The sequence below is a fragment of the Clupea harengus genome, chromosome 18, assembly GCF_900700415.2.
Source record: "Clupea harengus chromosome 18, Ch_v2.0.2, whole genome shotgun sequence".
NCBI classification, from domain to species: Eukaryota; Metazoa; Chordata; class Actinopteri; order Clupeiformes; family Clupeidae; genus Clupea; species Clupea harengus.
In genome coordinates, this window is record NC_045169.1 from 16622854 (window position 1) to 16639197 (window position 16344).

General features: G+C 43.0%; 1 protein-coding gene across 1 annotated transcript; it reads right to left on the bottom strand.

The window, feature by feature from the left end:
* Positions 1-414: 414 nt before the first annotated feature.
* On the bottom strand, positions 415-3416 carry LOC105912874 (macrophage mannose receptor 1-like). The gene is made up of 3 exons (XM_042710382.1): positions 2504-3416; positions 1447-1803; positions 415-422 (listed from the first exon to the last, which is right to left on the bottom strand). Exons 1-3 carry the CDS (start codon positions 3009-3011, stop codon positions 415-417), a joined length of 873 nt encoding a protein of 290 aa, XP_042566316.1. The 5' UTR covers positions 3012-3416.
* Positions 3417-16344: the final 12928 nt, after the last annotated feature.

A 16344-nucleotide genomic window follows, 5' to 3' on the forward strand; every position in this document is an offset into this window, starting at 1 on the left:
CTTACACTTTAGCAGCTGTAAAGTAACAAAATACCTTCTCAACGCAGCATATCTGCACTCTTGCCACATTAGATAACCCACACACCATGCACTGGGTAAACTAGAGATACATGCTAAATGTGTCTCTGCATAAGCAAACAACAGAGGATCTCTTTTCATGATCCAGTTCACTCGTGGTAAGAAAGGATCACACATGTCCCGGGAGTAGGGCAAATAATTGAATTCAGCACTACCTTTGAGCAACAGAAGAATACCTTAACTGCAGAATCACATTTAATGTCTATAAATGTAAGGTGAGTGAATATACATTGTGACACATAGATAGACAGTGGTTTAGAGGCTCTCTCTCTCACACACACACACACACGTCCATAGTGAGGAGTTTGGAGGCTCTGGTCAGAGGAGGATCCAGTCCTACTGATCTGTAAGAGGACATAAACACACACAAGAGGATGGGGTTAAAAAGCGAATCACACACACACACAGTCACGTCCATAGTGGGATGAAGCAGTCACACACACACACATGTTCATAGTGGGATGAAGCAATCACACACACACACAAACTCATGTCCATGGTGGGATGAAGCAGTCACACACACACACACACACACACACACTCACTCATATCCATAGTGGGATGAAGCAGTCACACACACACACACACACTCATGTCCATAGTGGGATGAAGCAATCACACACACACACACACACACTCACTCATGTCCATAGTGGGATGAAGCAGTCACACACACACACACACACACACATACACTCACTCATGTCAATAGTGGGATGAAGCAGACACACACACACACACACTCACAAACACACACACACACACACACTCACTCATATCCATAGTGGGATGAAGCAGTCACACACACACACACACACTCACTCATGTCCATTGTGGGATGAAGCAGTCACACACACACACACACACACACACACACTCATGTCCATAGTGGGATGAAGCAATCACACACACACACACACACACACAAACACTCACTCATGTCCATAGTCGGATGAAGCAGTCACACACACACACACACACACACACACACACACACACATACACTCACTCATGTCAATAGTGGGATGAAGCAGACACACACACACACACACACACACACTCATATCCATAGTGGGATGAAGCAAACACACACACACACACACACACACACTCACTCATGTCCATAGTGGGATGAAGCAGTCACACACACTCATGTCAACAGTGGGATGAAGCAGACACACACACACACACACACACACACTCATGTCCATAGTGGGATGAAGCAGTCACACACACACACACACTCATGTCCATAGTGGGATGAAGCAGACACACACACTCACACACACGTCCATAGGTGGGATGAAGCAGTCACAAACACACACACACACACACACTCATGTCCATGGTGAGATGAGGCAGACTCACCCTCAGTGGTGCAGATGAAGTTGTGTTTGTCGGTCTCTGGAAGCATGACCCACTCTCCCTCCCCATCTCCACCAGACGTCACTGCCCCCACTCTGGCTTTCTGACAGTCCTGCCCTGTCTCTTCCCCTTGGGCCCAGTTGTTGAAGCAGACTGCGTCTCCGTTGACCCAGAACCAGAAGCCCATGCAGGAGTGGCGCAGGCCCATCCACACGTGAGTACTGGAGGCTTCTTTAGCCCGCTCCTTCACCCAGCGCTGGATCCGCTCGGAGGTCACAGACATCAGGTCCACGTGGTGCTCTCTGCAGTACTTCATCGCCTCTATCCAGGTCTTATTCTCACGAACCAGAACCAGTTTGTCTGGAGAGAAAAGATAAAGGTGAAAGATACAGATCCCCATGTCCAGTTCTGGAGCCCTTGTAAGATCAATATTTGATCTGCAGTAGCATAATGTGCAGAGTGACCAGATTTACAATTCACAAAGAGATAGTGAGGTAATTTACAGATAGTAACACCAGTGAGAGATAGTAACACTACCTGTCACGAATTATAGGGAAGTACCATCATAGTACATCCTGTTTTGTGTGAAAATGAACAAAGGGTTAGAGTATCGTGTATGTGAACACACACACACACACACGTACAGGGTTAGAGTATCGTGTATGTGTATTCACACACGCACGCACACACACACACACACACACACACATTCGCACACACACACCCACACACATACAGGGTTGAAGTATCGTGTAAGTGCATTCACACACACACACACAAACACACACACACACACACACACACACACACACACACACACACACACACATACAGGGTTAAAGTATCGTGTATGTGTATTCACACACACACACACACACACACACACACACACACACATACAGGGTTAAAGTATCGTGTATGTGTATTCACACACAAACACACACACACACACACACACATACACATACAGGGTTAGAGTATCGTGTATGTGTATTCACACGAACCTCTTGAAATAGTTGAGCTGCTTCCATCTACATAAATCTTTGACCTTTGACCTCACCTTCATAGCAGATGAAAGGTCCACGATTATCACATTGTTCATTATTCCACCGACCGTTACGGTAGAGCTGAGTACACTTTGCTGTCTCCTCAAAATTGGGTTCTCCAGTTTTCCAGTGGCGGAATGAGGAGGTGCTGCCATCTGACCACTCCCAGGCATCTCTGAACAGGCCAATCCAGGCTTCATTGTCAGAACTAAAAGTTGATGATTTGATTTGATCCTTTATCTGGTCATTCTCTGTCTGATTCCTCACACTGGCCAGGTCCTCGTGTTTCTCTCTGCAGTATCTCTGAGCATCTGCCCAGTTCTTAGTAGCAGTAACCAGCACATAGGGTGGTGAGTTTCCCCCTGTGGTAATGCATGTGTCATGGTTAACTGAGAAACAGCACAGCTTTATAGTCTCAACTAATGTGAGTGCACATGAAGTCACAACAAACTGACTGATAGACCTGCACAGACTAAGGTAAGAGTTAATGAGGTCATAACCAACTGATTTGTTTACTTGCATAGTTTAGCTGCCTGTATTCAAGAGTGAGTGAGTAAGAAGGCTTCTCACCATCATAGCAGATGAAGGTCTTTTCCTTATCACACTTCTTACTGCACCATTTCCCATTTCCTTTCAACACAGTGCAGTTCTCATTAGTTTCTTCTGACTGGTCCCACTCCATGCACTCTTTCCGATCCTCTCTGTAGAAATCCCTGTCAGCCAGAGACCACTGCCACTTAGGAATGCTTCCCTGCTTCAGCCCGATCCAAGCATCTGCAGCACCTGCTTCATTCATTGTGCTATTTAACATCTTCATCTCTGTCATGTTGTCTATGGTGGCGAGGTCAGTGAACTCCTCTTTGCAGTAGCGCTGAGCTTCTGTCCAGGTCTTTTTCTCCTTCACCACATGGAACTGACGTGGCACACATGAGGAGAGACTGCACAGACCTGAGAAGAGATGAGAGGAGAGGAAGAGAGGAGTGACTGCACAAACCTGAGAGGAGAGGAGGAGAGACTGCACAGACCTGAGAGGAGAGGAGAGGAGAGGAAAGGAGAGGAAGAGAGACTGCATAGATCTGAGAGGAGAGGAGAGGAGAGGAGAGGAGGAGTGACTGCACAGATCTGAGAGGAGATGAGAGAGGAGGAGAGGAGAGAAGGAGATACTGCACAGACCGGAGAGGAGAGGAGGAGTGACTGCACAGATCTGAGGAGAGGAGAGGAGGAGTGACTGCACAGAACTGAGAGGAGTGGAGAGGAGAGGAAAGGAGTGGAAGAGAGACTGCACAGACCTGAGAGGAGAGGAGAGGAGGAGTGACTGCACAGATCTGAGAGGAGATGAGAGTGGAGGAGAGGAGAGAAGGAGATACTGCACAGACCGGAGAGGAGAGGAGAGGAGAGGAGAGGAGGGCAGACTGCACAGACCTGAGAGGAGAGAAGAGGAGGAGTGACTGCACAGACCTGAGAGGAGAGGAGAGGAAAGGAGAGGAGGAGGAACGGCAGAGACCTGAGAGGAGAGGAGAGGAGAGGAGAGGAGAGGCGGAGAGACTGCACAGACTGACCTGAGAACAGCAGTGTGGTAATGAGAAGCAGAGTCATCACTGAGGGCCTGAAGAGAGAAGATCATTTAGAGACGCTGGAGATACTGGCACACGTCACACAGTGAGGGAAATACTGGCACACGTCACACAGTGAAGTAAAACAGCGTATGTGTGTGTGTGTGTCTCTGTGTGTGTTTGTGTGTGTTTGTGTGCGTGTGCGTGTGTGTGTGTGTGACATTAAACTACTTAAACAATTCTTAAACTATTATACAGTGTGGAAGATACAGACAATATACATTTATATATAAATAATGTAGTAATTTCTAAAGCTTTCAGTTGAACCCATGTGTGTTTCAGACATGGATAGTTAATGTCAAACTAACTTAGCCTTACCCGTATCGCCTGGTGCAGCAGGACTGTAATAGTTTCTGCTGTCCATGTGACTTATAGGAGACAGCCACTCCCTCTCACACTCTCCTACCCTCTCAGCTCAACCTGTCATCTCAAAAGCACACAGCCTAGCCTTTCTTGTGTGTGTGTGTGTGTGTGTGTGTGTGTGTGTGTCTGTGTTTGTGTGTATGTGTATGTGTGTGTGTGTCTGTTTGTGTGTGTGTGTCTGTGTCTATGCGTGTGTGTGTTTGTAGATATACGTGTGTGTATGTGTCTGTGTGCATGTGTCTGTGTGTGTGTGTGTGTGTGTGTGTGTGTGTGTGTGTGTGTGTGTGTGTGTGTGTGTGTGTGTGTGTTACGACCTCCTGCAGATTGTGTAGTGGCAATACATGGCCTACAGGCAACAGTGGGGCAGACGATTGGCTGATTGGACCTGGGATAAAAGGACATGTGGACCCCTGTCCCTCTCTCTCTCAGCTCACCTCATTCTATACATTTCTGCTTATTGATGCACACACACTTACACTCAATTCCTGACCACCTCACATTGCTAACACCCATCCATACAGACATCAAACCCCTAGACATGTTTCCCATGCTTTTATATGGATTCAATAAATATCATCATCATTTAGACTTATAGCTTTGTCGTTGAGTATGTGTGGTATGAAAGCAGAGAGGTCATCAGAACTTGCATTAGCATGAGTTCCTCCACTGTACTGTGCCACTTTGTGTCTGTGTGTGTGACTGTGTGTGTGTGTGTGTGTGTGTGTGTGTGTGTGTGTGTGTGTGTGTGTGTGTGTGTGTGTGTGGGTGTGTGTGTATGTGTGACTTTGTAGGTCTGTGTGTGCGTGTGTGTGTGTGTGTTCTGACTACACAACAAGCCTGACTATTCAGCATTGCCATCAAAGTGCAGGTTTGTTGTCCTGTAGATCCGGGTTGAAGGCTGGGTGGGCTGAGTGCTCTCTCCCTTTGCTACAAGAGGACACTCTTAATGAAGCGAATGGATGAACAGATAGCGTCAAACTTTGGAAACGCCCTTGACTCTTTTCAGCAGATTTTGATGTTACTATCCCATACAACACCCATACAACTTGATAAAAAATACTTCACAAATACTTTTGTAAGACCCTGAAGTATGATTTGTTTCCTTTTTTTATCTTTTATCTCCCCTTGTGTGTGTGTACATTACATTTCGTGTTTTTATTTATGTCCATACTGTTTAATATGTAAATAATATATAAACTGTATTGTGAATGCCCACTTGATTTAGATGGAAAATGTTTTACTATGTAAATTAATATTCCAATAAAAACTGCAACTACAGACATTGGAAAATGTTGTGCCCTGTGTGTGTGTGTGTGTGTGTGTGTGTGTGTGTGTGTGTGTGTGTGTGTGTGTGTGTGTGTGTGTGTGTGTGTGTGTGTGTGTGTGCGTGTGTCTGTGTGTGTGTGTGTGTGTGTGTGTGTGTGTGTTTGGTCCGGCAAGGTAAAGCATGGACACAAGAAGGCATTGCGCTTCCTTATGAGTTTGCAGTTACTTAACATAACTTTCTTTACAGGTGCGATTGCATTAGGATGAACATTAATTAACTGGGTCTTACCTGTCAGACAGCTCTGGAGTTGCTCCTCTGTTGTCACCCCTTCTGGTGCAGGTGGATGTCTCTGAGAGAAGGACGCCTCTGTGACTGATGCAGGTGGATGTCTTTGACAGAAGATCACCTCTCTGACTGATGCAGGTGGATGTCTCTGAGAGAAAGACACCTCTGTGACCGGTGCAGGGGTTTTTCTTTATGCAAAAAATCCCTAACCTAAAGGCGTTTTAAAAGCGTGTGTAAGCGTACATATGTGTGTGTGATGTGTGTGTGTCTGTGTCTCTGTGTGTGTTTGTGTGTGTCTGAGTGTGTGGGTGGTGTGTTTTCTGATTACAATACTAACATATATGTGTGGTATGAAAGCAGAAGTCATCAGAACTTGCATTTGCATTAGTTCCTCCACTGCACTGTGCCTCTTTGTTGTTTGTGTTGTGGAGGAAACATCCTTAACTCTAACCTAGTGTAAACACTCTGAAATCCAACCTAGGGTGAACATTTTTAACTCTAACCTAGGGTAAACATTCATAATTCTAACCTCGGGTAAACATTCTTAACTCTAACCTAGAGTGAACATTCTTAACTCTAACCTAGGGTAAACATTCTTGACTCTAACCTAGGGTGAACATCCTGAACTGTAACACCACAGGCAAACAAACAGTTGACAGGTGTCAGGGTCATAGCCCTCAGGTCCTGCAGAAACCAGAATAAGATGTTGTTCCCGTCAGAGGTTTTGCATTGCAAATCACGTGCAAAACAGATCTAAAGTTCACCTTCGATTTTTGAATAATGAGATCAGAATCAGAATCAGAATCAGAATCAGAATCAGAATCAGAATCAGAATTGTATATATTGCCAAGTAAGTTTACACATACCTGGAATTTGGTTTGGTATATTGGTGCATACAATAAACATAAAACATAAAAACACAATAAGTACTATATATAAGAAAAACAATACATAAAATAAAATATATTAAAAATATATTAAAAAAAGTAAAGTAAAAAGTAAAATGCAAAATGCAAAATGCAAAACAGGAGGGCAATGTGTAATGTGCAATATGCAATGTGCAATGTAATGTGTGTTAATGTAACACAGACTTGAGGCGTGGGGGCAGGATAAGAGTCCATGTCAGGTGGGGGTCCCGGGCCTTGTTGATGAAGCCAACTGCAGCCGGGAAGAAGCTGGTCTTGTGGCGTGAGGTTTTGGTCCTGATGGGCCGCAGCCTCCTGCCGGAGGGAAGTACCCTGAAGAGTTTGTGACTAAGGGGGGAGGGATTGGCCACAATCTTACCTGCACGCCTCAGGGTCCTGGAGGCAAACAGGTCCTGTAGAGATGTTAGATTGCAGCCAATCACCTTCTCAGCAGAACGAATGATACGCTGCAGTCTGCCTTTGTCATTGGCAGTGGCAGCAGCGTACCAGATGGTGATGGAGGAGGTGAGGATGGACTCAATGATGCAGGTGTAGAAATGCACCATCATTGTCTTTGGCAGGTTGAACTTCTTCAGCTTCTGCAGGAAGTACATCCTCTGTTGAGCTCTTTTGGTGAGGGAGATGATGGTGCCCAGGAAGTGGAAGGACTCTGCAGTGTCAACTGGGGAATCTCTCAGGGTGATGGGGGTGGGTGGGGCTGGGTTCCTTCTGAAGTCTACAACCATCTCCACTGTTTTCAGAGCATTGAGCTCCAGGTTGTTCTGACAACACCAGGTCACTAGATGGTCAATCTCCCACCTGTAGGCGGACTCATCCCCACCAGAGATGAGCCCAATGAGGGTGGTGTCGTCTGCCAACTTAAGGAGTTTGACGGACTGGTGACTGGAGGTGGAGCTGTTGGTGTACAGGGAGAAAAGTAGAGGGGAAAGAACGTAGCCTTGAGGGGAACCAGTGCCTCTGGAATCAGAGACATGCTTCCCCAGCCTCACGTGTTGCCTTCTGTCAGACAGGAAGTCTGTGATCCACCTGCAGGTGGAGTCAGGCACACTCAGCTCTGAGCTTGTCCAGAGCCGGAATGATGGTGTTGAAGGCAGAGCTGAAGTCCACAAACAGGATCCTGGCGTAGGTTCCTGAGGATTCCAGGTGCTGGAGGATGAAGTGAAGGGCCATGTTTACTGGATCGTCTACAGACCTGTTGGCTCTGTAGGCAAACTGTAGTTCCAGAGTTTGAACCAATTCTGAACAATTCTCCTTGTAGGTATTCTCCTATGCTGCACCCAAACTCTGGAACTCACTTCCTCCCTCACTTTCGCTTAGAAAACAAACCGCCTGCATGGAGTAAGAGCCTCTAGCATGTCTGGCTAAGTGGTGCAGTGAGCCCATAAGTGTCTCATGGGCAGGGAGGTGGGGGCGGGGGGCATTCCATGCTTTGGCGGGGTCCACTACTTCCTGTGGCCACTGGAAGTGAAGATGCTAACAGCTGCTACCTGGAGTTTCTGGAAGTGAAGATGCTAACAGCTGCTACCTGGGGCCACTGGATGTGAAGATGCTAACAGCTGCTGAAATTATTCCTAGACAGGAAATCAGAAAGCCTGCTTGAAGACAACCTTTTCAAGAATCTTTGATGAAAAAGGAAGAAGGGAGACAGGTCTATAATAGGACGACACGTCTATTTTCTTTGGAGTTTTTAAATGCTTTTTGAATGTACCAAAGCTGTTGGTGGAACAGACAGCGCTAGGTCATTCCACCATCGAATTACCACGAACGAAAAGGCCTGACTGCGATCTCTTTACATTTCTGGGGAGGTGTACGTCAAGCTATGGCTAAACTATGTTCTAAATAAAAGTCTATCACAAAATAAAGTGAATATATTCTGTGACTTACATTAACTGACCCCTTCAACTGCACCTCAGACACATCAACTGTTTGCTGGTTACTGCTGGTTGATTGGTTATTAATCACAATTATTACAGATGAGTGACTATATTTCATGTGATAACGTTATTGCGACATTGTGATATTTATCTTAAATAATAGTGATGGTGACATTAAAACCTACAGGAAGTGGTACACTAGAAATTAAACAGAATCCTGACATGTCAGGACAGCCCAATCCAGATATGTTCAGAAATACTTTACATCTTAGTTTGTGTGTCAGATTAAATTTCAATGTCAGTAAAATGTCAAGCTGTGGAAATATTAGAGAGTGGGCCTCACAAGTCTTTTAAATGATCACTGATGATAGAAGCCGCTGGTGTAAACACTTGGTTCTTGAAGATGAAGATGATATATAAATACTTATTTACATTTAGACTTGCAAATGCGATTCTAATAGTTAGACAATACTCCAACAATATAGACATGCTTTCACCACAAAAATGAGAAAAAATTGTCACTATGAAGTTAATTCCACATTAAGATTTAGTAAAAAAAGTAAGACTGAAGCCCCTCCCTTCATCTTAGTTCTCTTGTGTTTTATCGTCTCTCAGTCATCACTCCACCTTCCACAGGTCATTCAGCAGATCACTCCCTTGATTCATGCCAGTGAGTGTCATGAGTAGTATAGATCGTATGAAAGTAAAGCTGCCAAAATATGTATTTATCATTCTTCATCTATACTATCAGGCAATCTATCATCTTAATAGTGTGGTACATACATACATATTCACAAAACCCCACCCAGACACCTATGTCCACACACACACACACACACACACACACACACACACACACACACACACACACACACACACACACACACACACACACACACACGCATACACACACACACAGAAAGATACAAATATTACTTTCTCTCTCCCTCTCTCCATCTCTCTCTTTCCTCTACTCTCCAGCTGCCTGGTGCTCCAGGATGAAGTGGGATAGCAGGTTCACGTCCGTGAGGGTCGGGTGCGTCTGTAGGGCCAGCGTCACTGCACTCGCCTGCCCTGTGAACACCTGGTTCAGGCTCTCCCTCAGCCTGGACGTCTCCTCCGCGCTCCTCTGCTGCTGGGCCTCCGCCTCAGCTCGGCCCCTCCCCCTCCTCTGCCGCGCCTGTTCCCAGCCTTGGGACTGGCCTGCTGGGCCCTGGGGCTGGAGGTCTGGATGCCCAACTGAAACGCTGGTGATACTCTTGTGCCTCCTAGTGTCCTGTTGCAGAACTGCAGTAACTCGAAATGTGAGCGCTGCTGGAGTAGGGAGCTCGAGGAGGAAACACCTGTGAACGTGTGACTGCTGGTGATGGAGGATCTGAAAAATAGGGTCAAATAAAGAAGAAGAGAGGAAGGAGAGAGAGCTGAAAGTAGACAGAGGAAACAAGAAACAATCAGGGAGAAAGATAATGCTTTTACTGTTCATCTACAGAGGACAACAGAAGGTTCAGAGCATTCATTTACGTGTGTGTGTGTGTGTGTGTGTGTGTGTGTGTGAGCAAAGGAAACCATTGAGGTGAGGGGTCGTCTGGAACCATAAAGTGATCCCCGACACAGTTCTATCGAATTACCCATGCATTCTAGTTAGACTATTTGCATTCTACAAACGAAAACATTTCCAAACCTATGAGCCTATTTTTTGGAGAATATGGGGATTGGATTTACCAGGACTCCAGATGTAATTGTCTTAGTCCAGGGGAGTGTTTTTTTTATCTGTATTTGTATAGGTGACAACTGCTCAATATATTTCAGTAATTATCTAAATCTTTCATGTGCCTGGTGTTATAATCCACCTTGTGTTATACTCAAGGCCCATGATGGAGCCCATCTTTGACTTGGAAGTCTTGCTTTGGCCTGCAAAAGGAATACCTACTTTTAGCCACTAGGTGGCGTAGTGAGGACGAAGGAGTTAGGATTGAGTGAAGTTATGCATTTACATTTAGCAGACGCTTTTATCCAAAGCGACTTACAAGGATGTATACACATTTTTTTAATTTAATTCTGATGGCACTGATGGAACACTGCACATCAGGAGCAATTAGGGGTTCAGTGCCTTGCTCAAGGACGCTTCAACAGGGAATCGAACTAGCAACCTTCTAATTAATAAACGACTTCACTACCTCCTGTACCACCGCTTCTGCTCTCTCACAGGCTCCCCCCAGCTGGGAATATAGAAAGCAACAACAATATCACTGAAGTATGTTCTCTCTTGTTTCTGTTTGAACCAGTGATGAATGAGAGTACAAAACTGTATCCATTGGGGGCACTGTTGAGTCGATCATGTCTCCCTCTTCAGCCTTCCTTATTTGATGTCTTGTCTGCTCCACTCTCACACACACGGATGGTTAGAGGGTGACGCAGTCTGAAGAGGAGCAAGAGAGTTAAAGGTAAGCTCCTGATTAAAGGTTGCAGAGAGTAAAAAGGGAAGAAAATGTGTGTGTATATTCCAACAGTTAATGTATTATCAAAGTGATTCAGGTACAACTAATGCTAAAATATGTTGAAAGAGGGCTATTATTAACCACCTCAATTTTTATTGATATGTCAAATGAGTGATTAGTTCGAATTATTAAAAGTACAATTATATTTAAAACTACCCTACCTATAAAATATACATCAAATGTAGTGTTTATATAACTTATGCTTAATTAAACATTGAAATATCTGGAACATCTCATACATTTTTCTATTTTGTATAATCACAAGATACACGTGAAATCCCTGCCATGTAGGCCACATTTAATTGGATGTTAAAGATTTTAAGATAATCAAAGTAGTCTTTGCAGTATTCGCTTTCCAGGACTCATTCGGTTGAAAATGGTGTTTCTTATCTGTTTTATTTATGTTAAATAAATAAATAAATCTTTCATTCACTCTCATACAGTGGTCATACCACTTTACATTTGTTAAATTATAAATTGCTAATTTTTGATTGATCTTTCAAACGTATTAAGATCACCAGTAATAGATCACCTTAATTGATCATTCGCGAACAAACTTGGAAACAATGCTTCATCACAAAAGGATGTCTGCTTGACATTGAGCTGTTTTTTTGGCTTTGACAGTGAAATGTGAAAGTATGTGGTGTTATCATTTGTGTTCAACAGCGCAACATACAGAACAACTCATTAAAAATAACCCGAAGAGCTTGATTCATAGATGTATTTGTTTTGAATTATTTTACTTGTGTATAATTCATTGTAATTATTTGTTTTACTTAATACAACACTTTTTTCTTAGAGCAGCTTGATCAAGGTGAACTGACAGAACAATGTCAACGGAAAGACAATGAGAAAAGAAACACCATTTTAACTGTTTGACTTCTTGTAGATTTCAAAGTAACACAAATGTCATTGCAGTGTGGTTTCATCTGTGGCTGCTTAAGTAGGCCAGATGCCCTGGCAGCCTTTTAGTACAAGTTCCGAGTGTTCCATCATGTAGAGAACAAACACAGGTACACACACACATACACACGACCACAAACACGCACACACACACACACACACACACATACAGTCACACAGGTACACACCAACACACAGACGACCACAAACACGCACACACACACACACACACACACACACACACACACACACACACACACACACACACACACACACACACACACACAGTCACACAGGTACACACCAACATCAACACACAACATACAATACTCAGAAACACTCTTACAGACAATAAGTAAATACAGTAAATATATAGCCTTTCAGTCTTGATATCACAATAAATAAATGTTTTAAACACTTGACAGCAAATATATCAAATATTAATTCAAGGAACTGATTTCATTTTGGCAGGATATCCAAACTCTAAATCCCCATTTGTAAAGCATCTTCAGGACCAGCTGTGTTCTTCCTGCAACCAGCAGAGGCACCAGTGACTCTGAGCTCCTGACTGACAAATAATGGATGACGACAAAATGTTTATCATCCTCTGTGCCAGTGTGTTCGGGGAACTGTTTATTTGGCTGTGGGGTGTATATTACCTATGCCTTTACTGGCGTGGTGTTGGCAAAGTCTCCACCTTCATCCTCTTCCTCCTCCTCAGTGACCTCCTTGAACTGGGTGTCACACCCTTAGTGTTCCAGATTATTCTCGGTGTGCCAAAAATATTTAGCTGGCCTGACCCTTGGGGCCTCTTCGCTCTGTTTTTTGGGACACGGCTCCTTGCCCTTTACCTCCACCAGCTGGTGGTGCTAGAAAGCATTCTCCATCTCAGACACCACCAGTATTCAGCTCGCATTGCCTCTCCTCCCAACTCCATGTTCATCTGTCTCTCTGTGTGGATTAGTGTGGTATTTCTTAGTCGCATATGTAGCAGCACAGTACCTCCATATTTTAGTTTCAGCATTTATGTAGTCTTGTGTTTGGTCCCTCTGGTCATGGCTATTGTCACATGTGTGCTAGCCCTCACTGACTGTCCAATCAACTCTCAGGCCTCCTCACCTGGGCAGGGAAGAAGGGCAGCCATACTGGTTACCACGGCATCAATTGTGACGTTTGTGTTTGTTTACATGCCTGTTCTGGTAGTCATGTGCCTGGCACACTACCCATCACACCACACAGACGATCAGCCCTTTTACCGTGTGCCAGAGTTGGCATGGCTGCTGACCACCTCTGCTATGTGTTTAAGGGTGATGACTGACCCACTGCTGTGTGTGCTGGTCTGCTCACAGATCAGAAGGCAGAGCGCTGCCACTACTGAGAGAGATACGCTAGTAGGGCTCCAGGCTGATCTGGTATCAGATTGATTACTTCTCCTGATGCCGTTTAATGCTGTTTATTTGCTGTTTATTAGTTTTTACACATAGCTGATTTGTGAAAAAGAGAAACACTGATGCTATTTTGTGTATGTATGAATGTGGTGTGCATCCACATGTCACAAAATGGATGCCCTTTTAGACTGCTTGCTTTAACAAGAAGGAACAACCTTCTTTAAGTGTTAAGTAATGTTGAATACAGTGAACAACTGCTCATTTAAAAATGCCATTTTCTTCATTATTGTTTTTTCTTTTTCAAGAAATAAGACAATGTAAAACATTTCTGAAAGTAAAACAAATAAATAAATGGCATTTGAAAAGCCTACTTTATTTTATATATTATTTATGAAAGAAAACCAAATTCATTAAACAGAAGTAAAATAAGAGAGATGAAAAGAGAGAGAGAGAAAGAGAAAGAGCGAGATCGAGAGTGGGAGGAAGTGGCTGGGTCCTCTGAAGTATTACACTATAGTAGTGTTGTGTAGCGCAGTTTTGCTACATTAGGCTAAACTGGTAAGAACCCCAAAACACCTTCAAGAATTTCACTTATTAAACCATATTCTTTCCTTTAGTCCATTTAGTGAAAGCTCTGGAGGATATTAAAACATGTTTACATTAGAGGAATAAAATGACAAGGAATGACAAGCAAGATAAGACACATTTATAATCATACAGCACATTACATTCAAAGGTAATTCAATGTGCTTCATATTATCTGCCAGTAAACAGCAAGATTATGATTATTTTGTACTTGAAGTTACTTGTAATTCCATTCAGAAGAGTTTATACATGTTGTCATACCCCTACTGAAAATATACCTTTACAAAACAATTGTATAACTGCTTATTCATTGGTGAAATTGTTAAGGAGTTACATTTTGAGTGAAGTCATTTTTTTTCTAAATATACAAATAAATGCATCCCACAGGTTGATAAAAAGACTAGAACAATTTAATGCAAAATAGAAACCTAATATAGATGTAAAAAAAATGTGTAAGTTGTTATTATGTTATTTTGCTCTCAGTACAATAAAAACACTTACATATCAAGAGAATTGTGACCTTTTCTCTGACACACACAGGCGTCTGTGGCTATTGAAGGCCTCTGTGGCTATTACACAATATAAAGCATTACAATTTGCAACACAATTATCAGTTAAAGAAACTCTGACTTTTATCATGTATGGCTTTAAACACAAGACTTAAGTTCTTAAGACTTCTTAAATAAGTTTAACAGTTCTGATTCTTCACTGTTCCAAAAAGCCCTTTTCAAAGCCATTCTGAACAATTCTATCCTCTGTGCCTCATCAGTATTTTTCCTTTTCACTTGCGTTTATATATCTTTGCATGAGGTTATATGCCTACAATCATAACAGTGTGTATGCTTTCAAATGAGCGCTTGTGGATTAATATTTAACTGTCATGGATATTTTATTTCATTACCACCTTTCATCACATTCTGTTCCTGTAAATTTGATTTCTTTCCTTCTCGCCTCATGAGAATTGTAAAGATGATTAGATGGAACATTTTATAGTGCCAGAAAGTACATTCTTTCATACAAACAAAGGTGTCGAAGGTTTTGTTGTTTTTTTGCTTGTGGCTGGTGCTTTGTGATCTGTTCTCATCAGTGTGGTCAGATGAAGCGTCTAAATGCATTGTGTGTGAGACGTTGACAGGAAATACGTTTGCACAGTAAGTAAAAACCCTTGAGTTTACACATACACATACACATGCAACTGCACATACACACACACACACACACACACACACACACACACACACACACACACACACACACACACACACACACACACACACACACACACACACACACACACACACACACACACACACACACACACACACACACACACACACACACACACACACACACACAGTGAGCAAGTCTGTGGAGAATTTCACCCTCCCCTTGCCAAAGTACCTAGTAAATTAAACTCAAAGAGTGAAGGCACAGTCTATCAAACTGAGAGTGAAAGCAAAGTCTACTATTTTTAAGGAATTAGACAGAAGAAGACACGAGTACCCAAACACACAGACAGACACACAAGCACAAGTTTACACACACACACACACCAACACAAACATACACACACACACACACACACACACACACACACACACACACACACACACACACACACACAAACACACACACACACAAGAAAAACTAGGCTGTGTGCTTTTGAGAATACTGGTTGAGCTGAGAGGGTAAGAGAGTGTGAGAGGGAGTGGCTGTCTCCTATAAGTCACATGAACAGCAGCAACTATTACAGTCCTGCTGCACCAGGCGATACGGGTAAGACTAAATTAGTTTGACATTAACTAACCATGTCTGAAACACTCATGGGTTCAACTCAAAGCTTTTGAAATGATTTAATTATTTATATATAAATGTATATTGTCTGTACCTTCCGCACTGTGTAATAGTTTAAGAATTGTTTAAGTAGTTTAATGTCAAAGTTGAGAGTTGTTGTTATGTCAGAATTTAATTCCTTTCAATATGTACTATTTTTCTAAATGTAAAAAATGTGCTCTGTATGCTTATATTTTATGTAAAATTGAGCATATCTAGATAGGGATACAGTGAATTTAGTTTTGTGGTAAGATCACCAGTAACCCGAGGAATAACGTTTATGTATTAGTATTAAGGCTTTCTCATATGTAAATATATCC